General features: G+C 38.3%; 1 protein-coding gene across 9 annotated transcripts in view; it reads right to left on the reverse strand.

Annotated features, from left to right (window-relative positions):
- Nucleotides 1–25617, reverse strand: part of ALPK1 (alpha kinase 1) — a 137581-nt gene that overhangs the window by 58278 nt on the left and 53686 nt on the right. For 6 of the 9 annotated variants that reach the window (XM_086704388.1, XM_086704382.1, XM_086704387.1 and 3 more), the window contains 2 exons: nt 11712–11943; nt 6778–6932 (listed from right to left, as the gene is read on the reverse strand). In XM_086704388.1, the coding sequence (XP_086560514.1) occupies nt 6778–6932; nt 11712–11832 (276 nt within the window). In that variant the 5' untranslated portion in view covers nt 11833–11943. Of the gene's footprint in view, nt 1–6777; nt 6933–11711; nt 11944–19306; nt 19370–25617 lie in introns of those variants that run through there. The other 3 variants (XM_086704383.1, XM_086704386.1, XM_086704389.1) reach the window with 2 other exon arrangements.

The following is a 25617-nucleotide window of genomic DNA, read 5'->3' on the forward strand; positions in this document are numbered from 1 at the left end:
CCTGGGCATTCCTTGGCCGATGGCTGCAAAACCCAACCTCTGCTGCTGTCCTCACATGGCATTCTCTCTGTATCTCTGTGTCTTCCCGTGGCCTTCCTCTTATAAGGACACTAGTCAGATTGGACTGAGGGCTCACTCTACTGCAGTATAACCTCATCTTAACTAATTACATCTGCAATGGCCCTATTTTCAAATAAAATCATACTTGGAGGCACTGAGGGTTAGGACTTCAATGAGTTTGGTGGGGGACAAATCAACCTATATCACTTGGTAAGACTGTGATAACCCCCAAATTTCAGTACCTTTAACAACAAAGTTACTTGGTTGTTGTTCATATTTAGAATTGGCTGCAGTTTGGCTCTAACTCTGAGACTCTGCTCCATGTATTTTGCCCTTTTCAGAAGCCAGGCTGAGGGAGTAGCCATGATCCTGTTCATGAGGCAAAGGAAGACTTCCAGTGGTAGAACTACACAATGGCTTATAAAGCTTCTGCTTGGAACTGGCATATGTTACTTCTAATCACATTTCATTGGCTAAGACAGGTCATATGGACGAGCCTGTAAGAATCAGAAGAATATGTATCGAGCACCTGCCACATATGAAGTGATCGACAAATGGGAGGAACTGTTCCAACAAGCAGGGCTTTTGACAAAGGTTGGTTGACCCATCTCCTCATTCTGGTGGTTTTTCCAGGACATAAACTAGGTCTTCCACTTCCTTTGCCTTTCTTTCAGTGTTCAATATATCAAATGTGTGGCACATGTTAATACTCAATAAAGTTTTCCTGAGTAAATGAATGAATATGCAGCTTGCATTCATTTTGCCTTTTGCATCTTAATGAAAAAGACCTCCACTATTAAAACCCCAAGGCACATAGTTGAAGATGAAACTTCATTTGAAAAAATCACTTGCTGAGAGAATCATAATCCAAAAATTACCTATTACTGCTTTTGAATTCTCTATTTTTTAAAAATATTTTTTAAACATTGATTCATTTTTGAGAGACAGAGAGAGACAGGGCATGAGCAGGGGAGGAGCAGAGAGAGAGGGGAGACAAAGAACCCAAAGCAGGCTCCAGGCTCTGGGCTGTCAGCACAGAGCCTGATGTGGGGCTCGAACCCATGAACTGTGAGATCATGACCTGAATCATGATCTAAGCCAAGAATTCTCTATTATTAATATGAAAACTGACACCTGAAATAAATGTTTTAAAATTAGTTTTAAGAACTTCTTAAACCCAGAGCTTATTCATGGAGAAGAATTTTATTGCTTCCAGGGATAGCATCTCACCTTACCTAGTCCTCACACAATGTATCTTTTTTGAACTTGACTTTTCATTTCCTAATACATTTATAGTCATCTTTTGCTAAATACTATTCCTGTCCTCTCTGCTCTTAGGTTAATCACACTAGCCATTTTAAAAACCTTTCCCCATAATTGTAATGAACAACTCTTATCTTTATTCATTTTCATTTATGTTTTAATTTTTTTATATATTTTCTAAATGCTTATTTATTTTTGTGATAAAGAACGCCAGCAGGGGAGTGGCAGAGAGAGAGGGTGACAGGATCCAAAGTGGGCTCTGTGCTGACAGCAGCTTACCTGATGCAGGGCTAGAATTCATGAACTGTGAGATCATGACCTGAGCTGAAGTCAGATGCTCAACCAACTGAACCACTCAGGAGCTCCTATTTATGTTTTAATTTTTGACCTCTTAGTACTTTAAGTAGTTTAAAAATAACAATATCGGGACGCCTGGGTGGCTCAGTTGGTTAAGCAGTCGACTTCGGCTCAGGTCATATCTTGCGGTCCGTGAGTTCAAGCCCCGCGTCGGGCTCTGTGCTGACCGCTCAGAGCCTGGAGCCTGTTTCAGATTCTGTGTCTCTCTCTCTCTCTGACCATCCCCCGTTCATGCTCTGTCTCTCTCTGTCTCAAAAATAAACATTAAAAAAAATTAAAAAAAAAACAACAATAACAAGTTAAAGGCAACAAGATTATCTGCAGACATATAAATATTCTGGAAGTTAAATCTATCAAACTTTGTTCATCCACAAAGCTTTTTCACCCAAGATCACATAAGAAAACAACTACTTATTTATGTAGTCTCTCTTCAAATTACTGGTAGCACAGATATTTCCAAAAAAATTGTGGAATAAAAGTTATCATATTATCCATTTTCATGGTTATACAGTTAAAGAGAAAACGGGGAAAAAATCCTCATTTTGAGACTGCTTTATCTCCTTGCACCTTACTCTAGCCAACCTCTAAAAATTACCCCATATCTCTTTGCAGAGACACCCCACTAAACTTAAGTTCCCTTTCTCCACAGAAACAGGGCTGAGGAGAGGCCAGATCCTTGCCAAGATCAGGATGCCCAAATCTGCAGGAAGGCTCAAAAGCAGGGCCTGTCCAGCAACTTCTCTTAGCCCGGCAACCCAGCCTGCTCTCAACTGCGACAGACATGCGAATCCAAACATGTCCTTAATCTCCTTTTTAAAAGTTTTGTTTTCATATTTTCTTTATTTGTGCAGAAAGCATCCTTTTTAGAAGTGTAAAAGTTACTGGAAAAGTTACAAAAGGTGGCATCTACACAGAGGCCGGTGCCTTCATTCCCTGGCATCTCAGAAGCAAGGAGAGTTTTACTAGTAAGAACGCTACTGTGCCTGCCCAAAACCAAGCTAAACAGAAGCTAATGGTAAATGCCTTCAATACTTTTTGGAAAAAAAAAAAAAAAAAATCCATCAAAGGTTTTGCTGAATGATATTTATAAGGGCCTTACTGTTCTCTTTCAAAAACTGAAATGCCCTTCTCCGACACTTGAAAAAAATTGCTTGTGCTTTTCATCTTTTCCTCTTAGAGTGTAAACATTGTTTTGAGTGAAAAGAGCTGAAGGAGCGCTCACTTTCCCTTGAAATTTTATTTTTAAATAAGAGAGGGAGAAAATCCTTTTTCTGACTAATACTAATAATACAGGTCAAAGTGTCAGGCGATATACAATTAAATGGAAAACAAAAAAGGTTCCCCCTCTTTTTCCCACAGCACAATGGCACTGGAATATAAATTACCAATGGAGATGAAATAATACTTCAAAGCCTGTAGGGCAGGGCAGTGCAGTGTTTACAAAGTATTTTCTATGGCATGATGAGACATTAAAGATGATGGTAACCCATGGACTTGAGGGTATTATTGAATAGTCTAAAACTAGCATGAGGTAGGATTTTAGGTCCCTATAGCCTGTGACCCCGTGATAGGCTTTGTTTCACAAGGGCAGCTGCAGTTATCAACAGATGTTTCAGCAATAAATAATTGGTATCATCTCGGAAAAGACCCATCTACCTGGGGAGAGGGCATAATACCAAAAACACTGCCCAGCTATTACAGCCACATTAATCTCCCATCTCACCAGGTTTCTTGGGGAGCGTGCTGCAGGTGTTTTTTCTGGGAGAGAGCGAACAAACTCTCTCAAGTCAGCGAGCTTTGTGTGGAGTGTAAAGGAGGTTGGCCCCTGCCATAAATTTCTGTCTGTGGCCACACACCAAAGGAGAAAAGGTTGGGGGTGGGGAAGGAGGAGGCGGGGTGGGGGGGAGCGTGTGGGGAGGGAGGAAATGGGAGAGGCTGTGGAGAACAGAAAGCAAAGCATAAAACACATATAATTTTTCTTGATTAAGTTTAGCCTAAGAGAGTAACATTATAAATGACCCTTAATTTCACTAACTCAGGCACTCAGCATAATTCTGTGCTTAACTTTGATATGTTATTTGTGGAATTAACTTAAATTAAATTAAACTTAACAGTGGCTAGACTCTAAGTGTAATGTTAATTTTAAAAATGGAGGGGAAACTTTATGGGAAGGATTCATTTCAAGGCAAAGAAAATCATGGCAAGTTTAGGTTTGTGGAAAAAAGCGTAAGAAGACATAACTTGGCTGAACAGAAAACTCAGCAGCCTTTAACCAATTTTTTATGTAAAGAAGAGAATCTCGTAATGAATTGATTATTAAAACATGGCCAGCCCGCTTCAGTAAGAATAATATTGAAACCAACAGATAATGGGACAAAAACAAATCATGGAATTCACTCGGGATACTTTTGGCAAGCTAAGATATCGAAAGTAGCATGAGTTCACAGAGTGCTATAGTGCTCTGTATTTACAAAACAGAGTGGTTTAGTAATTGTGCACTTGGGGTCTGACACAATAGGAAAGCATCCTAAGAGTCTTTAGGAGGTGTGGTTACTTAATTTATAGCTTGCTGGGGAAGCGAAAGAAAATGATGCTCAGAGTTCAAAAAGCTTCCAGGTTAAATACATCAGGGACTAAAGAAGCCTAATGGACTGATTCTCAGAGCTGCCACTAGTGATCTCGTGAGCCGGACACAAATGTCTTAAATTCTGTATGTCCCTATTTTCCCAACTGTGACATCCGTGCAGTATGTAGAGGGAAAGTAGAAGGAATAAATACAGTCTAACAACTATGAACACCTTGTCTGCCAACTCACATTAGCCCCCAAATGCAGCAAGACCCAGTTTTTAAAATACCATCTTGAGTTTTTCATCTAGAGTCACTAACAGCTTTGCATGCGGCGAGGGGGATCTGGTGATTGCGGGATGGACCAAGAGGAGTAAAACCCTGGTTGTCATGGTGTGATGTGTCTCCCTCTCTCAGCCTATGTTTGGAGTTCAGAGGAACTTTCTAAGCCCCAAAGGTCAAAGAAGAGGTCCTGTTCTCACCTTCCTTGGAAGCCTTGAACGTTCTATGCCACCAGCGGCTGAATCACACAAGGCTTCCCAAGCAGGTGAAGCAACTATGGCTTTTCAAGAACTGGCCCAAGTTTAAACAAGTTCCTGGAATTAATGGGAAGGAGATTGCTTTTACGGTTGGTCTCCTGGAAACTTCACATTGGAGTCTCCTTTTACCCCTTACCTTGTTCCTTCTCCCCTCACATCCCTGGTCAGGCTCTCTGACTTTCCTCCTCTTTTCTTTAGAACGTTGGTTCTCAAGCTCTAGCATGCGTGAGAATCTTCTGGAGGGCTTGTCTATGCTTATTGCCAGGCCCAGAGTTTTTGATTCGGTAAGTCTTGGGTGGGGCCCAAGAATCTGAATATCCCACAAGTTTCTAGTGCTACTGCTGTGAGGTCTCATTTTAAGTATCACTTCTCCAGAGCTGCCCTGTGCCATAAAACCGTAGGCCTAGCCACATGTGGCTATTTATATAAAAATTGATTTTTAAAAATTAAATAACACGAAAAAGTTCAGTTCTCGTGCTTGCCACATTTCAAGTGCTGGAGAGCCAAAGTGGCCAGGGCCTAACGCACTGGGCAGCAGAGCTATGGAACATTTCCTGCGTCGCAGGAAGTTCTACTGGATAGCCTACATCTTGCTTTAGAGTAAACAAGGCTTGGGGATTCTACCTGTGCTTTCAAGTTCCTCACATGGGGCTTTCTGAAGGAGAATCGGTAGCTAGATGGAGGAAGGGGTAGCTCCACCACTCACCGGTCTATTCCCCTGGGCACTTTAATCTCCCTGCACCTTAATTCCCTCATCTGTAAAATGGGGATGATAATGGTGGTAATTACAGGGGGGCCATTTTGAGAAGTAAAGGAGATGATATATGTGTGAGCACTTTGTAAAATCTGCAGTGATACGCAAACCATAGTTATTATTCCATTCCCCTTTGCCACATATACCAAGCCTGGTCCTTTAAAATTGCTGGTTCACCACTGCATTCTTTCCAAATACCCACTTTCTTTTCCTGCAGTCTCCAGTCTGCTTAACCTCAGTCTGTTTGTTTATATTTTTGGCGGGGGTAGGTCATGGGAAAAGTGGGGGCTTTGCTATTTCTACTAAGTCTCCAAAGATGCCATTATATGTACATAGATCAGGGAACCTTTCCCAGATTTCTGTTTCAGTAGGGAAACACAATACCTGTACACTTGTTTTGGGGGTGACCCCAAAACACATTCTCATGTAAACTGATGCAATAAAAACGTTAGGATATTATCGTTGCTTGTAATGCCTGGTGTCCAGACAAACATATATTTTTACATGAGAAAAAATACATATAAGCTAATAGACTCTCTCCTTGACAATCATCTGAGAGAATGTAAGTAAAAAAACAATGCTACTAAAAAGAACAATGACACTCTGTGTAGCATCCCTAGAACCTAAGGCTGAAATCTGAGCTCAGATCTGAGTTCATGTGCTGTTCCTGAGGTCCTCTTCTATCCAAGGAAGAGATAGCAGTTTGATCAATTTCCAAGAAGTGATTTGAGGAATAAGCAGGTCAATGACTTTGATTTAATGCTTCCTGAACAGCCCGCATTGTGAGGAGACAAGGGAATGAGGAGGAGCCCAGGTTTGGAAGGGACATGGTGGACAGCATGTCATACTGATGAAATAATGGTGAATGATTTTTTTTTTCAAGCTACTCAACCCGTAAAAAGGAGCATTTCAAAATAAAAATGCTAAGAGACACGGCAGAACCAAAACCAGTGCTTCTGGACTACCAGGGATATAATAAACATTTCAGGATGACAGTTTTCTCGATAGACCCACTGACCACTCTTCTTCACTTTTACTTGCTTTGGCTTCCAACAGAAGGTCTTACAGGCAGGCAACGCTTTCTAAAAGCTATTTCCCCCACATTAGTCAATCTGGCAGAGCTGACCATAAGGGTAGGGGCTGTCTTATGCTTCAAAGAAATTTAATCTATTAGACCACTTAGAGGCTAAATGCCTCACTTCAGGGTGTCAGAGGAACAGGTGGTGTGGCTCTTCCTACCAGTAACTGCTGCAACCCGGCGCCAATCATATCCTGCAGGTTTGTTTTGTCCTCTGGGCTCACAGCTTGTTTGTACTGCCACTTTTCAGGCACGAAGGGCCACTTCATTTCCTTTGCCTCCTGGATCAGGGTCCTTAATTCACTGGGGAGTGAAGCTGAAAAGGTCAGAGTTCAGGTAAGGAAATTGCAGTCAAAGAAAAGGCTGTTGAGTTACCAATGTTATGATGAAGCACCTCCGTGGCAAAAAAAATTTTCCTACCTCTTGCTGGCTGGTCTGAGCTGGTGGTTCTGACTCAAAGAATAATAGCGCAAAGCTATCTGTCAGGGGTGGCCCTGGTCTACTTTGCCCTTCAGGTAAATTGGGGTAGTCAGGCATTAAGAAAGGTTTTTAGCAGGAAGTAAAGCACTTCAGTGACTATCTCTGCATGAAGAATCAGAGAAAGGAATGAAGGAAATATTATTTTCCCTGTAAAATGAGAAAGGGACTGAGATGGAATGACATCTGGGGCTTGTGGCAGCTGCGTAATGCAGAGAGTCAATTTGTACAACCTCTTTTTACCTCTCCAAGACCTCTCGCCTCACCTCATACTTTCACTATGGACTACATCTGAATATTGACAATGGCTACCAAAAAATGAAATTTGAAATGGTATCGACTTATTGTGAGATGGCTTTGTATTACATTAGTAGACATATTCGATCTCTTCCTGGGCACCAAACCTCATTATAAGAGGTCCACAATATCCTGTCCAAACTTGGAAAACCGAAAAAGTTCTGGAAACTAGAAGGTTTTTTTCTTAAGTTTGGCACCCAAACCAGACTTGAACTGACTAGAGGGTACTTACGGTCTTGTTTATCTTACTTAGTGAGAAGCCAAAAGTTTTGTTGTAAAAATTATGTTTGACTATCGGTGCTGTCCAGCTTCCACTGGAGTATGAATGTAGTAGATGGTACATGTTCCATACTACCTTCCTAACTTGAAAAATTCTGAATTCTGAAGCACATGTGAACCCCAAGTGGTCTGAATAAGGGATTATGGACCTGATTATATGACTGCCAGCTATAAATCTCTATCTTACAGACATTTCATACTCAAAAATATCTAAAACTGAACTCACTGTCTTTTTTCTAAATCTGTTTCTTTATTTTGATGAATGTTACCGCCATTCACTGAGTCACCAAGTCTGAAACTTAAAAGTCAGTCTAGATTCTTTGCTCTCTCTTCCTTCTTGAATCTAACTGGCTATTGAAATCTGTAGATCCTAAAAAATCCATTTCCTTCTTTTCATTATCAGTAATTCTTGCCTGAACCCCTGCTTCCTATCTTGCCTCATCCACTCCAACTTCCACACTGTTGATCCCCATTTTGCTTAAAAAAAAAAAAAAAAAAAAAAAAGATGGAGCAGGCCATTGTCCTGCATACAGTTCTTTAATGACTTTGTATACTCTGTCCTCATTTTTGCATTGCCTTCTCCCAGTCCTTTCATGATCAAGTTCAGGCCCACTGGCTTTAGCACTCAGTGCAAACTTGGGTACTTCTCATCAGCCTGCCATGAGATGTCCATCCCACAGAATTGAGATGTCCCTCCTGAGTGCTCCCAAGTCCCCAAATGCAGATGCCCTTTCAGTGTTCATCCCACTGCTCTGAAACTATACTGTCCTCTCATTGGACTGTGAGCTCCCTGAAGACAGACATCGTGTGTTATCGCTGTTGTAATTCACACCCTGATGGTTAAAAGGATTTGTCTTATATCTACATGAGACATGCTAAATAGGACCAAAGAGATATGACACAGAGAGTAAAACACAAAAAGAAGAGAAGGAAGAAAACCTAACTCTGCCTTGGTCCATGATGCCTTTCTGTGTCCTTGCCAAGTGGGCAAATGTATGGATGACTGCTGGTGAGGAGACACTGCTTGGCATTGAGAGGGTATCAGATGGGCCACACCAGTGAGTAATCCATACTGACTACTGAGGATGATTTATAAATATCACACTGAAATCATTGCTTCCTGATTCAGCAACCCAGAACTACGGAGCACTGACTGTGTGATAGCACTCCTCCAAAGAAAGTAGAGCCATGGCATTAGGGACCTATGTGGTCATAATCTGCTGGAAAGCTTGGCCCTCTGATTGCCAGAAATGCTCCGGTATGTATGTAAAGAAAGTTTCTTAAATGATATTTCTAAATAGTTGGGAATAGGATGACTATTCAGTCCTGTTCACTTAGGACAGTTCTCTGTGGTCCTCCTGTACTTATTAATAGTGCTCCTTCTTGTTCTCAAGTGTCCCAGTTTGACCAATAAATTTGGACACTCTGCCCATGAGTATCAAGCTCTGGAGTCAAATGAGTAGTCAAATGACAACAGGAATCTGATATCTGGATTCAAAGAATTTCACCTTATATTGGCACTGAATGGTCTCAATATTTTCAATTTTTTTCACGATGATGGAGAAAATCTGATTCTGTACAACTCATTTTGCCTCCTCCACACTACCCTTTCCTTACAGATCATGCCAGAACATGGATAGTCCAGTGTGGCACACTGAAATAAATGATGCTTCTGAAATACATTTAAAAAATATATCTCTGTTTGAGAGAGGGAGGGAAGCAAACCATAAGAGACTCTTAAATACAGAGAACAAACTGAGGGTGATGGGAGGATGGGAAGAGGGGAAATATGGTGATGGGCATTGAGGAGGGCACTTGTTGGGATGAGCACTGGGTGTTATATGTAAGTGATGAACCATGGGAATCTACCCCAAAAACCAAGAGCACACTTTACACACTGTATGTTAGCCAATTTGATAGTAAATTATATTATATAAAATATACCATATGATGTAATAAAATATACCATATACATATGGTATATATATATACACATATATACGTATATATGTGTATATATATATGTGTATATATATGTGTATATATATATATGCATATATATGCGTGTGTGTGTGTGTGTGTGTGTATATATATATATATATATATATATATATATATATATATATATGTTTAGATTTCAGTTCCTTCTCTATTTCTGAGGAAGTTGCTAGAAGTAGTCACCCATGTTGACAAGGACAATTTCTGAGGGAAGAGAACAGGGTTGTGAAGAGGAGGGAAAGAACAAAAACCACAGTAATCATGTTTAGAGTTCTCTGGCTTGCCCTGTCACCATAAGTTGCCCTGTACTAATACCTTTCTCTTGGAGCACATGTGAGTGACCACTTAAGTCACTAGTATGGCTCAGAAACCACCTGCTAAGGGAGGGACTCTGCACTCACACTGCATTCAGTTGTACTGATGGTGCTTGGGGTGGATCACGAAGCCTGCCTCCATGCGGATGGGTTAATGCTGAGATTATCAATGGCTCAGCACAAATTTCCTCCCGCACTGGCTTATCAGATTCAGCCAACCCCAGCAGTCAGCCCCTGACGGAGCAGTATCCTCTTCTGCCTCTCTGATCACTTACTTCCCCAAGCAGCGTACCTGAAGGGCCGTTGCTAATCGAATGATTTTGTAGCCCTGATTTGCCTTATCTGGAACTAAACTGATTATTTCTCCTCTTCTGTGGCACTTGGGAAGAAAAAAGAAGAAAATGCTACCCAAGTTGGGGCTCTGAGTTTTCACTAGGGAGAACACAAAGCTTGAAGGAATTTGGGCTAAAGAGACAAAGGATGCCATGTAGTAAAAGGACAAGAGAAAAACTTCAGTAGAGAGAACACAATACGCTGGCCCTGAGGGAACTAGAACCAGCCCTGCAGTGTGTTCTGGAGGCGCCAAGTACCCGCCGTTCCCTGACAAGGGGCTAACACCTGCCAGGGTGTGCCCAGGCTGATGGGCACGTATAACTAGCAAGCAAAATCACGCAGTGGTGTATCTGGCTAATAAAGAAGGAAAACACATAAACTAAGGTGTTGTGAAACAATGGGACATGGGGCATTTTACCTTGAAAGGGGCAAAAATAACGGATTACAAAAATTTAAGACACCTCTAGGTACCTGAAGTGCCTCTGTGTGTGTGTGCCAGTATACAAGAATGTGGGAGAGACTCCTCCAGAACCTTTCCCATTACATAATCATCCACAACAAAAGAGATGGGGAGTGTGCATTTTATGTAATCTTATCTCTGCAAGGAATAGCCAGTCACTAAAAATACAAAAAAAACAAAAATTAAAAGCACATAAAAGGGATACACTTATAGAAACGCAGGAAAATTTATTCAAATGCTGAAAGGAAAGAAAATTCCCTCTCCAAAACTGGCTATGGAAGAAATAAATGTTTTAACTTTCTAGACTTTGTGATCAAAACTTCTCAAACAACGACTCATCTAAAACTATGAATGGCATAAACTATGAAATGAGCAAAAGGCCAAATTCTTAAACCCCGATAATGATGCAATCAGTATTCATCGGTATGAAAGGATTTATTTTACAAATGGCATGTGAATGCAGCATGAGAAATGTATTGATAATAAAAAAAAAGAAAGATTGGACCAATGAGATGACATATTTATGGAAACCGTAGAAGCCTATGGAAACTGATGAGGCACAAAAGCTTAGTTTGAAAAAAGTATATGCCACCATTCAGAAGTTGCTTCAATTTTTTAATAATTGAAATTTACGAGCACCAGCCTACTTGCACCCTTTGTTCTTCTTGAACTAAACTGTTTTCTTGTAGCCTCATGTTTACTGAAGCCTAAAATTAGAACTGACAGCAATTCACTGCAACAAAGTGGGCTTCCTCCCCTGCCCGTCCGCCTGTAGCCCATGTCCCATTCATGCCCTAGAAATCCACTCATCTCTCGGTGGTCATCTGCCAAGAGAAGAAAAATAGGGCAGAGATGAAAACATGTCGTTCAGGCAGGGGAGTTGAGAGCAAACCTGCTGGCTTCTCCCTCCCCCCAGCGCCTCTCCTCAGGACCTCACCTCTGCACTGCTGGTCCTTGCTCTTGTCCTCCTCCGACACATCTGACGCCTCCAACAAGAGCCGGTCCAGCACTTGCTTGCACTCTTGCAGTAGTGTAGCTACGGCTTTTTGATTATTCATGATGATTACTCTTCCTCAACGATGAGTCAAGTGTCCCTGGGTCTATGGTGATCAATTACCCAGAAGAAGACATCGATTCTCAATAAAAGAGCCCCTTCAAGGCGAAGGTACCTGGTGAACAAAAGCGAGAGAAAGATGATTAACTGAAGCATCATCAATTATCTGTAAGACTCAAGCAGGGAGGGATAATAGGGCAAACACATGAAAATACATGACAGCCCCGGAGGACTTTATTAGGGGAGTGTGTGAAATTACTGCAGGGCCTGGTCTAGATGGGCAGCACCTCGAAGGCGTCAGAGAGCAGAAGGGAGAGGGTCCTGGTGCAGACCTTGGTTACCCGCAGTGATGTCAGTGGAATCCCATGAAGCCAAATGAAATGAATATACTCTGTGATTTATGTATCTTCTGCATACTTCCCATCAGTGCCTCTGGATCCCAGTGGCACCGCACTTTCTGTCTCTCTGGAAGTCTACAGGAAGCATCTGGCTAACAGTTCTAATATTCAGATACAAGCACATGGTGATATGAAGTTTACCATTCTCATAACCCACTACTGATTTCCCCTGTGAAGTATTCTTCATGGTATTTAGCATCATATAATTTGGACCAAGGTAGGCAATGACAGATGCCAAATTTAAAGCTCTTCACCGCTAGGCGTATTGCCAAATAAAATAGAGAAATGATATCCCAGAAAGCCCAATTTCCTAGATCTAGTGTATGGATGAATTTTTGGATGACAGATTGCATATGTAAATATGAATATACTATAATGATCTATTGCAGTCAAGGTAATTTCACGAACAAAATAAATTACTAACAGTACAAAAAGTACCTGGCAAATAAATACCATAAAATTACTGAATTTAACACGTCTTTATTATCTTACAGATCATAAACAAATAAATAAATAAGAATACTATCTTATTATCTATAAATCTTCCCTTTATTAAGGAATGTACACTGTAAACAAAACAAACTTCCTTTGTTTACAATGAACAAATGAAACAAAGAAACTCTTCCTGAGTTTGCCAGAATAGAGTGGAGCTGCTATAGGGCTTAGACATTCTTATAGAGCACATAGAATTAAAAAAAATTTTTTTTAATCTTTATTTATTTTTGAGAGAGAGACAGAGTGTGAGCAGGGGAGGAGCAGAGAAAGAGGGAGACACAGAATCTGAAGTAGGCTCCAGGCTCCCAGCTGTGAGCACAGAGCCCAACACGGGGCTTGAACTCACAAACCCCGAGATCATGACCTGAGCCCAAGTGGGACGCTTAACCGACTGAGACACCCAGGCACCCCTAGGGCACATAGAATTTTATTACTAAAGCAAGAGAGTCTGAAAGGGAAGGAAGTAACAAATGTATGGATGGCTCATGTTCCTTCATCTCCTGGCTTATACATGCAGGGAAGTAATCATTAAAAATATTAAAGTCATGAATTATTGCATAGGTGTTGGGATAAAAAGTCTCATTTTAAGAAGCTAGTCTTGAATTTTAAATAGCAAGAAAATATTTTTCTTTCTTTCTTTTTTTTCCTTAACAGGAACAGAAAATGAAAGATGAACTAAATGTGTAATATAAACTTTTCACTTCTTCATTCTAACCTGGCTGGTATACTTTGGGTTTGAAAACACACACACGTTCTTTAGACAGAAAACTGCCAAAGCAAAGTTTCAGGATGTTACAGGCTTGTTTCCTTAAAATAATGGTGTATTGTTGGTGAAGAACACAAGTACAGTACTTGGATACAAAATTCCTGTTTCTTGAAAGAGAAATCACAGAAGTGAGATTGTGATGAATTAGTTACTGGATGCATTTAAAGCATAAGTATAAATTAAATCTCTCTTCTGTTTAAGATGTTTCAGAAAAGTATTCCTGCATGGATTGGGTTGTGGTGCTAAATGGTTTCCAATGTCCCTTTTAGCCCAAGTGTTTTTAAGTGAATGTTGTGTGGTAAGAGCTGGCCATTAGCTTGCCTTTCTACGAAAGGAACCAAGAAGTAAGGGCTGGTCAGAGAGCTAATTAGTGGAGTAGCACGAGCAAGAAGCCATGTAGCAATGGAATGGCCCACCATTCCTGAAAAAGGGAGCTGTGCTCTAATGGAGGGTTAGCATGGAGATTGAGAAATGCAGTTGGTAATGGAGAAACTTAACAAACCTTGCTTGAAATTAACTGAAAGTGAGTAGGACACACTCTTTTTCTTCAAATGAAAGGAAGAAGGGGGTTCTCTTTTTAGGATCCTTTTTAGGACCTCATATAGAAAGAGGAGTATAATAAGAAAATATGAAGAACTCATGCACAAAGAAATAATCCTGTACTGTGATGTAATGTTAATAGCACACCATTCCTTTGTCTAAAGGCTTAGAATAATGTTTTGTTGGTGCCATATCATCCTCTTAAGGTAGGAGGTAGTCTTTTGTTATACTGACAAATTAAAATAAACTTTAATTGCTCTGTTTCTGTAAATGTTTAAACAGAAAGAGCATGTAGTAATGAATAGAGGACTTGGATATAGGAAAACTGTTACACATAATAGTGTTCAACAGATATTTGTGACTAATTCCACTTCATTCTCTATCGTCAACTATTTGTGAGACCTCTGAGGTTCACTGTGGAGACTCATTTTTCTTATCTCTGTTTTAAGGGGGTTAAGTGGGAACAATTGCTAATATCTTTCCAGGTCTTAAATTACATACTCAGCAGATTGTCTATTTTGCCTAAGAATATCTGATACTTATTTATTGCATAATTCTTGGCTCTTTTGAGAACACTTAGGTATAATATTCCTATGTATACTGTTCTCTGTGGTTTAGAAATGTTGGCTTGAATCTTAGAGGTTGATTACTAAATAAATATAACTCTGCTTTTGTTCCCTCACTTGAAACCCTAATGTCTACAGGATCATAAATCTCTTCCTTTTGTCTAAGTGCTGTGAAAGAGAGATAAGAAATGTGGTTCTGTGAGGGCAAACAACAGGACTTGTCCTAATAATTTGGGTGAAACTAGAGCAGGTTAATGGGGTATTCTTTGAGGATATGATGCTTGAATTAAACTCTGTAAGAAGAACAGGGCTTAATGAAATTAAAATGGTAGGGAACAGCCGTAATGCAGATAGAAATATAGAGGAAATGAAAGAAGGCCAAATTAGTTTAACTAGAGATAAAAGGAGAAAGTTGATGAGGTGAGTTTGGAGAAGTAGGTAGGGGCTGTTCAGGGCCCCGTGTGCCAGGTAAGGAATCTTGTGTTTAACCCAAGAGTCATAGGAAACTACTGGTAGCAGGAGGAACATGACCAGATTTGCATTTGGAAAAGTTCATTCTGTTTTGGCTATAGGGTGTTTTGGGGGCAGAGAGGAAAAAGGTGATTGCAGGTAGATTAGTTAGGCATTTATTGTAATAACCTAGATGAGAAATATCAGAACTTTGGGCCAGAGTCATAGAGACAGAAATTTGGACAAATTTGAGGGCTGTTTAGGGAATAAATGCAGTGTTGCTGTTGGATAGATATGGTCTTAAAAATGAGTCCCAAGATTGTGGCTCACCATAGCTTAAAGTTGAATGGACAGTTACCATACTTTGAGACAGGGAACATAGAAGGGATCTAGGAAAAGGCATAAATGCATCTTATATTTTATATTTCTAGCAATAAAGATAGAAAGATAAGTCATACTGTCCAGAATAAACAATTGGATTCTAACCAAGAAAGCATTTCTAAGAAAAGAAGATTTCCAGGATAATTAATGTTTAGTACTTGGGACTTCCCAAAATATATTGAAAATATTCTTTATACTTTTTGAAAGTTATAGCATTTTCTCATTTCCCTGCAGAATTCAGGAGAGACAATAGGAAGAAAATACTGTAACATGAGAAACACTTTGGAATCCAACCATCTGTCCAGACTTGTATGGTTCATTGTTAAGCATAACAGAGGCTGGAGCCTAGAAAATTTTCCTTCAGGCAATGATCCTGCTGGAAATTTTGGTCAGCTTCCTTTATAAAAGAATCATTTTCAATTTCAACACATATCAATTTTTGCTCCCTGAACTGTGGCGTTCTGTGAGCTGTACCTATTCCTAAATTGAATAATGTTAATTTCCCCATATTTTTTGTAATCTAAGAATTATTTTTTCTATTTTGACATCCCCTATATACATTTTTTCAAAAAATTAAATAGAAAGAGGCCATCAAGAGCAAGAGAACATACAAACAGATACTTCCAGGATAATATTAGATATCCAACAAAGTTAGAATCTATGGCACACATGCATGCACATAGCCAAATGGTCATGTGTTCATATATTCCATGTTTGGAATTTTGATATTTGTGTATTTTATTTCTATTGGTGACCTAGAATACAGCTGAGTGGATGAGTTGTAAGATAATTGAGAAATCAGCCATCATTAAGAGAAGGCAAATCAGTGTATTATTCAAAACCCCATTTCTTTTGGCATTTGTGAGTCTTTTTCTTGGACAACTAGTACTCCTTTGGGGGTAAATCAAAGAAAATAAAAGAATTCCAAAGGCATTCCATGGTCTACTAGCTGCCACTTCTGTAATAATCCACCAGCCAGCTAGTCATAATCCTTAAGCTAAATGATGTGGGGAAGCATAAAGAAGTAGAGGCATAAAGAAGCCTACGCTGTCAAGGAGTTATGATATAATTATGGGAATAAGACATAAGTACGTTAAAATATTAAACAGGATTATAGTCCAAAGTCTCAGTTTAAAATATCTTTGTTGGAATTCAATTAATGTTTGGTTAGACTCACAAGCGAACATACAGAGCTCACTTGATTCATATATAAATGAATAATTATACTAAAATTACTTTTTCATCTACATTCAAAATCGTTTATCATATTGTTCTATTCTGGTATCTAACGAAGAACAACAAGAATACATTTCTCTGATCAGTCACCAGCAATGACAATGCAGCATTTCCCACCTTTTCACCTTCCCCTGAGCAACCCCACACACAAATTCTGTCCATAGTGCCTCTGGTACTGGTCCGTGCAAGTGGGGACACAAAAGTAGAAAGAGAACTGATTGGAGAGTAAGACAACTGTGGGGCTTGGATAGATATTTTTGGGTAACAGCCATTGTTAGCATTTTAAAACTGAATAAAAAGAGAAGGAGAAGGCAACTTCTAAGTCACCAAAACCCAAAAGGGTAGACTTCTATTCTAGTGGTATGGAAGACTATACATTCTGAACAACATTCCCACTGAAAACAAGTAAAAATGCTGCAAACGCCCTTTATCACATCTACAATGTATCAATAAAAATGATAAGAAAAGGGGGCACCTGGGTGGCTCAGTCGGTTAAGCGTCTGACTTCGGCTCAGGTCATGATCTCACAGTTCGTGAGTTCGAGCCCCGCGTCGGGCTCTGTGCTGACAGCTCAGAGCCTGGAGCCTGCTTCACATTCTGTGTCTCCCTCTCTCTCTGCCCCTTCCCTGCTCATGCTGCGTCTCTGTCTCAAAAATAAATAAACATTAAAAAAAAAATTATAAGAAAGGAAGGACTACTCAGAAAACAAACCAAGAAAAAGCTGGAACCCAGAAGGTTAGCCAGTACAGAAGTTAGCTTTTGCCTTGAGTGTATTTGCAAACACTGTAAGCTGAAACTTTGGTTTTCACGATCTTGGAGTGTGGGAAGATAGGAAATAAAGCCGAAGGCCTATCCAATTTGGAATGTATAAGAAGACACTGTTCCCTTGCATAAAACTGATGTCCCAGTAAAGGTTGATCCTTTAGTGTAAGGGCAAGCTAAAAGTGAATCCTCATCCTCTCCTGCCACCTCTCAGCAAATTTGCCTGTGGCAAAACATGCTGCCTCTTGAGGGAGACCAGATTTTTTTCTCTTGAGAATTTCCACAGATCTACAAAACTTCTGGCTAATAATTACTTTAAAACAAGTTATTTAAAAATGATCCTAAAGCTTCAGGAGAACATACCTTGTAAAGTCCACTTATAACATAATGACATCCCGACCCAGGCAACATGCAGAGCTCATGTAAATTTTTTAATTAACTGTTTATTGGAAACATGTCAAATACCAAATCGTTTTTTTATTCATTCTTTAGCTTTTATACGATGTTTTTCAAGATCACATGTGTTTATTGGAAACACGTCCAATACCAAATCGTTTTTTTATTCATTCTTTAGCTTTTATACGATGTTTTTCAAGATCATATGTGTTTATTGAAAACATGTCAAATACCTAATCATTTTTTTCATTCATTCCTTAGCTTTTTATATGATATTTTTCAACATCATGAGAGATAAATAATATTCTAACCCTGTGCTTGTTATTTAAAATAGCTACAGCATGGCGCCTGGGTGGCTTGTTGTTTAAGCATCTGACTCAGGTCATGATTATCAGGGTTCATGAGTTCGAGTCTGACAATGGGTGAGTGAGCCCCGTATCATATGAGCAAGAGCCTTGCTTCAGGTGAACATGAGCTCTGCTTCTCTCTCTCTCTCTCTCTCTCTCTGACCCTCATGGGATTCTTTCTCTCTTTCTCTCTGCCTCTCGATCACTTGTGCCCTCAATCTCTCTCTCTCTCTCTCAAAAAAAAAAAAAAAATAGCTAGAGCAAATAAAAGGTAGTTTTACATACGTGAATTTCATGAAAAAAAAAAAAAAAAAGAAAGGTCCTAGGTTGGTGGTTTTCTCAGGCAACTGGTGGAATGAAACATAATCTTCTCTAAAGGAATCTGACTTCAAACTAGGCTTCAAAGAATTTCCACCTATAAAATACCAAGAAATATGAGTCCCTGGCCAACTCACAAAATGCATGAGGTAAAAGGAAACAATGGATGAAAGAAGAAACAACAGATAGTAAAATCAGACCCACAAAGAATTTAGTTAATGGAATTATCAGATACAGACTACAAAATATACATGCTTAAATTGTGAAAGCGTATATTGAGTATATGAGTTAAGAACAGGAAACTATACAAAGGTATAGGCAGATTGAAAAAGAATCAAATAGAATTTCTATAAATGAAAAAATAATAGTTAAAAATTTTTAAATCTATGAATTAAATAGATTCAGTCAAATATTAGTTCTGGCTGAAGATAGAATTTTTAAACTGTTGATAAATCAGAACATATCTAAACTGCAACAACAACAAAAAAGACAGAGAGAGAAAATACAAAAGAGAGGTTCAGAAACAGGGAAAATTGATGGAAAAGCTCTAACATATGCCTAATAAGAATCCTTGATGGGAAGAAGAGGGAGAAGCAAAAGAAATGTTTGGACAGATAATGACTAAGAACTTTAAGAACAGGAGAAAGACAGTAATTAAAATACCCATAATATTCAAGCAGATTAAATAAATAAATAAAAATCCATATTTAGAAATATCATAGCAAAACTAGGGAATACCAAGGGCACAGAGAAGATCTTTAAAGTCACTGGAGAGAAAACACAGCACCTTCAAAGAAACAACAGTGGATTTATAGCTACCTACCTAAAAGCAACAATGGAAACTAGAAGACAGTGAAAGGATATCTTCAATATACTGGGGGGAAACCTTGAAAAATAAAAATATTTAAAAATAAACATCAACAGATTCTTACTAAATAAATCCCTAAAGTACATACTTTACATAGAAGGAAAGTGATCACAGATGAAGGGCCTGAGACTGAAGGGAAAATAATAAACAAAAATAGTGGTGAAATGTTGGCTAAATATAAATACTGATTGTATAAAGCTACAACAATAACAATGTCTTATGAGATTAAAAAATAGAAAAAAAACACATACAAATACAAACAACATATATATGAGGAGGAGAGTGATTGATGTCAAAGTGTTTTTAGATCTTGGAATTGACAGGAGGTAGGGAGATTTTAACTTTAGACTGTGATAAAAACTTCTAAGATAATCTTTTAAAAATAAAACATGTAAGTTTCAAACTGGTAGAAGGTAAAACATGAAAAGAAACAAAACAATCCAAAGGAAGGCAAGAAAAGAAAAGGGGGAAAAAAAAACAAGGAAAATTCAGGATAAATTTAAAATACAAAACATGATGACAGAAATAAATTTAAATATATCAGTATTTCCAATAAATATAAATGAACTAAATGCTATAGTTAAAAGATAAAGGTAGAGTTGATTTTAAAAATAGTCACATGGATTTACTTAAAGCATAAGAATAAGGAAAGTTTAAAGATAATAAGAAAAAGATATATTAGAAAAATACTAACTAAAAGAAAGTTAGTATATTGGGGCACCTGGATGGCTCAGTTGGTTGAGTTTCTGACTCTTGATGTTGGCTTAGGTCATAATCCCAAAGTCACAGGATCTAGCCCAGCATTAGGTTCTGCACTGAACATAGAGCCTGCTTAAGCTTCTCTCTCTCTTCTTTCCTCTGCCTCTCTCCCCTACTAGCGTGCTCTCTTTAAAATTAAAAAACTGGGGCCCTTGGGTGGCTCAGTTGGTTAAGCGTTTGACTTGGGCTCAGGTCATGATCTCACTGTTTGTGAATTCAAGCCCCACACTGGGCTTGCACTTGACAGTGCAGAGCCTGCTTGGGGTTTTCTCTCTCTCTCTCCCTCTCTCTCTGCCCCTTCCCTACCTATGCTTTCTCTCTCTCTCAAAATAAATGAATAAACTTAAAAAAAATAAAAATAAAATTTAAAAATTAAAAAAATTATAAAAATAAATAAATAAAAGAAAGTATATTAATATCAGGCAAAACAGACTTTAAGGCAAAAAGCATTAATAAAGATAAAAAAGCTACTTTACAATGATACATGGTTCAGTTCACCAGGAAGGTATAGCAATTCTAAATGTATATGCATCTAGGAGTATAGCTTTTAATATATATGAAACAAAAAGTGAAAGAACAATAAGGGCACCTGGGTGGCTCAGTCGGTTAAACGTCCAACTTCAGCTCAGGCCATGGATCTCATGGTTCTTGGGTTCGAGCCCTGCATCGGGCTCTGTGCTGACAGCTCACAGCCGGGAGCCTGCTTCGGATTCTGTATCTCGCTACCTCTCTCTCAGCCCCTCCCCTGCTACCACTCTGTCTCTCTCTCTCAAAAAAATAAACATTAAAAAAAATTTTTTAAAAGGTTGCTTAATGTTTCTAAAAAAAAAAAAGAACCATAAAGAAAAATATGCAAATACATAATCATAGTCGGAAAATTTAACACACCTCTTTTAGAAACTAATACATTAAGCAGACAAAAAAAAAGTGGTAATGATATCACTGATTTGATCAACACAATTAACAAACTTGATTGAATAGATATTTATGAAACAACATATCAATGGCAGTCTATACATTACTTTCAAGCATGCCTGGAAGGAACATTTATAAGAATTTAAGGTTTACTGTGCTATGAGACAAATCTCAACAAATTTCAGAAAACAGATTAATGTTTTGCATTGACATTGTATGACTGAAAGGCAATTAAGGTAATCAATAACAAAAAGATGACTAGAAAAATATTCAAATAGATGGAAATTAAGAAATACAGTTCTAAATAATTTGCAGGTCAAAGAAAGAATCATTATGAAAATTAGAGAGTATTACAATGGAATGATAAATACTGCATGTCAAAATATGTGGAATTCAATCAAAGTGGAACATAAAAGGAAATTAATAGCCAAAATACTTACAATAGTAATAAAGAATGAGGGAAATTTAATGAGTTAAACTTAAATAACCAAAAGTAAGGAAATGAATAGAAAAAATAAATGGTAGAAAAAGTGAAATAAAAAAAAGAACAGAAATTAATGGAATGAAACAGAAATTAATGGGAAAAACAAATATTCCATAGGAAGCTCAATAAAATAAAGTTCTTTCAAAAGACCACTGAAATTGACAAACTGCTGGTAAAAGTGATCAAGAGATAGAGAACAAACAAATAAAAGTAGGACTAAAAATCTTAGGAGGGGACATTAACAGATACTACAGAGATTTTTAAAAAGCTAACAAGTGAATAATGAAATATTATATACCAATACATTTGAAAACAATAAAATGGCAATTCATATAAAAGCATAACTTACTTAAAAGAAACCAAGGAGAAACAGAAAACCTGTATGGTCCTATAATCTTAAAGAAATGTAATCAGTAGTTGAAAAACCTTCCTACAAAGAAAACACCAGGAACATACAGTTTTACCAGTAAAATTTTATCAAACATCCAACAAGCCAATAAATTCAGTCTTATGCAAAATATCCTTAAATCTACAACAAGTAGCTAAAAACATGTAACAATAAAAATACACCATTTACAATGGCATAAAATGTGTAAAGTATAATTAAAACTTATATGTGTGTATATATGAAGTAACCTATGAATAATTCTAATAATAACTATGTAAGACTTTTGGAAAGAAATTATAAAACTTACTTCATTGAAAGACATTAATGAAAATCTAAATACATGAGGAAATATTCTATGGTAGTGGCCTGGAAAGCACAATATTATTAAGATAGCAATTTTTCCCAAATTTATTTCCATCTTTATGCAATTCCAATAAAAATTGCTACAGCTGAACATGTGTTTGTGTGCCAACCTGACCAGATGATTCTAAAATTTATGTGAAAGGATGAAGTTCAAGAATAATCAAGATACTTCTAATGAAAAATAACAAGGGAGGAGCGGGGAGTATCATAACAGATGTCAATAATTAATAATAAAATCATATTAAATGATGCAAAAACTACTGGCACTAGGATAGGCAAATTGCCTTTCTAAATATAGTTCTGCAAGAGACACATGTAAATATGGGAATTTGGTTTAATACACTAGCTCAACACATGACCTTGAGCTAATTGGTTATTTTTTTTAATCAATACTAGTTAAAGACTTAAATGTGAAAGACAAAAGTATGCAACTTTTAGAGGAGAATATCTAAGACAGAATATCCTTTTGACCATTGGTTGGGGAAGAATTTCTCAAACACTTATAAAAAGAGCAAATCACAAAAGATTGATATTTAATTAGTGACAGAGATGAACTTCTGATTACTAAAATGACACCATAAAGAAAGTGAAAAGACAAGTCAGAAACTGGGAGAAAGTATTTGCAATGTATGTAACTGTCAAAGGATTTCTATTGAGAATATACAAAGAATTCCTATAAATCCTTGAGAAAAGGACCAATCTCATAGTAGAAAAAGAATGAACAAAAGAGTTGAACAGACACTTCACACAAGAGAAAACATTAATGGCCAATGAACACATGAAATGTGTCCAAGCTCATTGGTAATCAGGAAATACAAATTCAAACCATGACCATTCACAACTTTTTGATTAGAAAAAATTTAAGTTGGATAACAGTTGTCAAGAATAGTCACTGCTACTTCCATTCACTATTGTTGGAAACTGGAAACCGTAGTTTGGCATTATACAGTAAAGTAAAAAAAATGCACATAGTGGGTGCACTATGACCCAGTGTCCACTCTTAGATATTCTAGTTTGGAGAAAATCTTGGGACCTGTGTCTAGGGAATATGAGCATGTTCACAGTGACACAGTTTGCAATAGCAAACAAAAGGAACAATCCATTACCCATCAAGAGGAGAATGGATTAAAGAACCGAAGTGTAGAGGTGCCTGGGTGGCTCAGTTGGTTAAGTGTCTGACCCCTGATTTTGGCTCAGGTCATGGTCTCATGGTTCATGGCTTCAAGCCCTGCATCAAGCTCTGCGCTGACAGCATGGGGCCTGCTTGGGATTCTCTCTCTCCCCCTCTCCTCTGCCCCTCCCTCACTTTCTCTCTCTCCCTCTCTCTCAAAATAAACTTAAAAAAAATAAGTTAATTAAAAACTGAAGTGTATTCATACACTGGGATAGAATAAGCAAGTAAGTGAATGAATTACAGTTACATATAGCAATATGGATGAATCTTAGAAATATAAAAAAGCACGTCACAGACGAATATGTGCATAAAAATGTTTATAGCTAAACAATATATTATTACAGGATACAAATATATATGGTAAAATTACAAAGAAAAGGAAGGGAATGATAAACTAAAAATTAACAACAGTGGATTTATTGAGGGGAGAGTGAAGAAGATGAGGGGGAAGCATATGAACACAGGAAACGTCAAAGAAAGTGGTACGTTTTTTACTCAGACTATTTGATTTATGAGCATTCATCATGTTCTTGGTATACTACACCTATTTTATAATTTTGTAAAGTTTACTTTGAGAGAGAGAGAAAAAGCGTGAGTGGGGGAGGGGTGGAGAGAGAGAGAGAGAGAGAGAGAGAGAGAGAGAGAGAGAATCCCAAGCAGGATCCACACTGTCAGTTCAGAGCCTGATGAAAGGTTTGAACCCACAAACCGTGAGATCATAACCTAAACCAAAGTCCGACACTTAACCAACTGAATCACCCAAGTGCCCCTATTTTATAATTTTTTGATACCTATTTGACATTTAATGAAAAAATTAAAAAACGGAAAATAGAAACTCAAGCCTAGGAGTATTGCACAGGTAATAAATATCAGTTCCTGCCCTTAGGATTGGAGTCAGTGATTCCATTGAGAGAGAGAAAGAACCTTTCAGAGTAGGAAGGGGCACTTGCACTGGGACTTTTCAAGGAGGTAGGATCTGAAATAGTTGGAGAGAGAAGTGAGGAAAAGAAATCTAGTTGGGGAGTGGCATGACAAGAGACTCCAAGGAGGAGATCCTCATCTTGTATTAAGGATCCATGAGTTAGCAGTGACTAGTGAAATAATAAGACAGGCAGTTTGAACCATTAATTTCACAAACACTAGATGGCCAAGAAATTCAATTCACCTTTTCTTTCCATTTACAAAGAAAATGAAGGAGTGTATGTAATTAAAAAAAGAAAAGATTTTCGGGAATTCTATAAATGAAAGAGGAGTTTTTTCCTGTGGCTCTTTTATATCAAGACTTCCAGCCTAAAGGCCACACCTTGTTAGAACAGGAGACTGGAAGCCAAAGTTGTCCCTTCTCTCAAAGTTGTCTCTGTCTCTCTTGCCCTTGTGCCCCACCCTCTTCAGTTGCTGACTGCTGAATGTGTTTATCCAACTTGACTGCACAGGAAAGTGCAATGAGAGTGTTCCGGGTCATGAATGGGTTACCTGTTGGCCTCAGGAAGAAAGAGGAGGGGAAAAAAAAGGTCATCATCGTGGGGGTTGTTGCTCATACTCTGCAGCTACAGTTACCCACTCCATCAGCCACGGTGACATCCGATGAATTAGAAGCCCGGCCCCCATGGCTAGAAGAGTAACATCTCAGGTCAAGGTGAGCCAAACCTGCCATCTGGTCTGGCTCAAGGATCCTGTACTTCCAAGTGGTGCTTCCAGGAAGAGTTTTCTTTGTAGTTTTGCACCCGAAATAAGAGAAGAGCTGCCACATTTACTAACTCCATACGTCCCCAAATCCAGAGCTTCCATGACACTGGGGGGCATTCACAGAGCAAGAAAAAAATTATTTTATAAACTTTGAAAGGCCTTCAAAGTGACAACTAAACTCTAGGAGGCAGATATTGCCCACCCAAACTCTAGGTGACGAATCAGAAGGAGGAGGAGGTTGAGTAACTTGCCCAAAGTCCCAAGCAATGATCAGGATAGGAATTCTGGACAAGTAGGATAGGAATATAACAAGTTTTAAGGACTTGTCCTTAAAACACACCTTCTCATTAACTGGATACCAGAGTTCCAGAGAAAAACACAGCAAGAATAACTTCACTGGAAGAGAAATCTTTAAAAGAAAAAATGGAGCTGACTTGACCATTCATGTCGTCTGTGTTTTGTTGATGAGGCAACTGAGATGCTCTGTGTGACAGACT

Source organism: Puma concolor, chromosome B1 (genome assembly GCF_028749965.1).
Source record: "Puma concolor isolate L17-30 chromosome B1, mPumCon1.1.hap2, whole genome shotgun sequence".
In the NCBI taxonomy this organism is placed as follows: domain Eukaryota; kingdom Metazoa; phylum Chordata; class Mammalia; order Carnivora; family Felidae; genus Puma; species Puma concolor.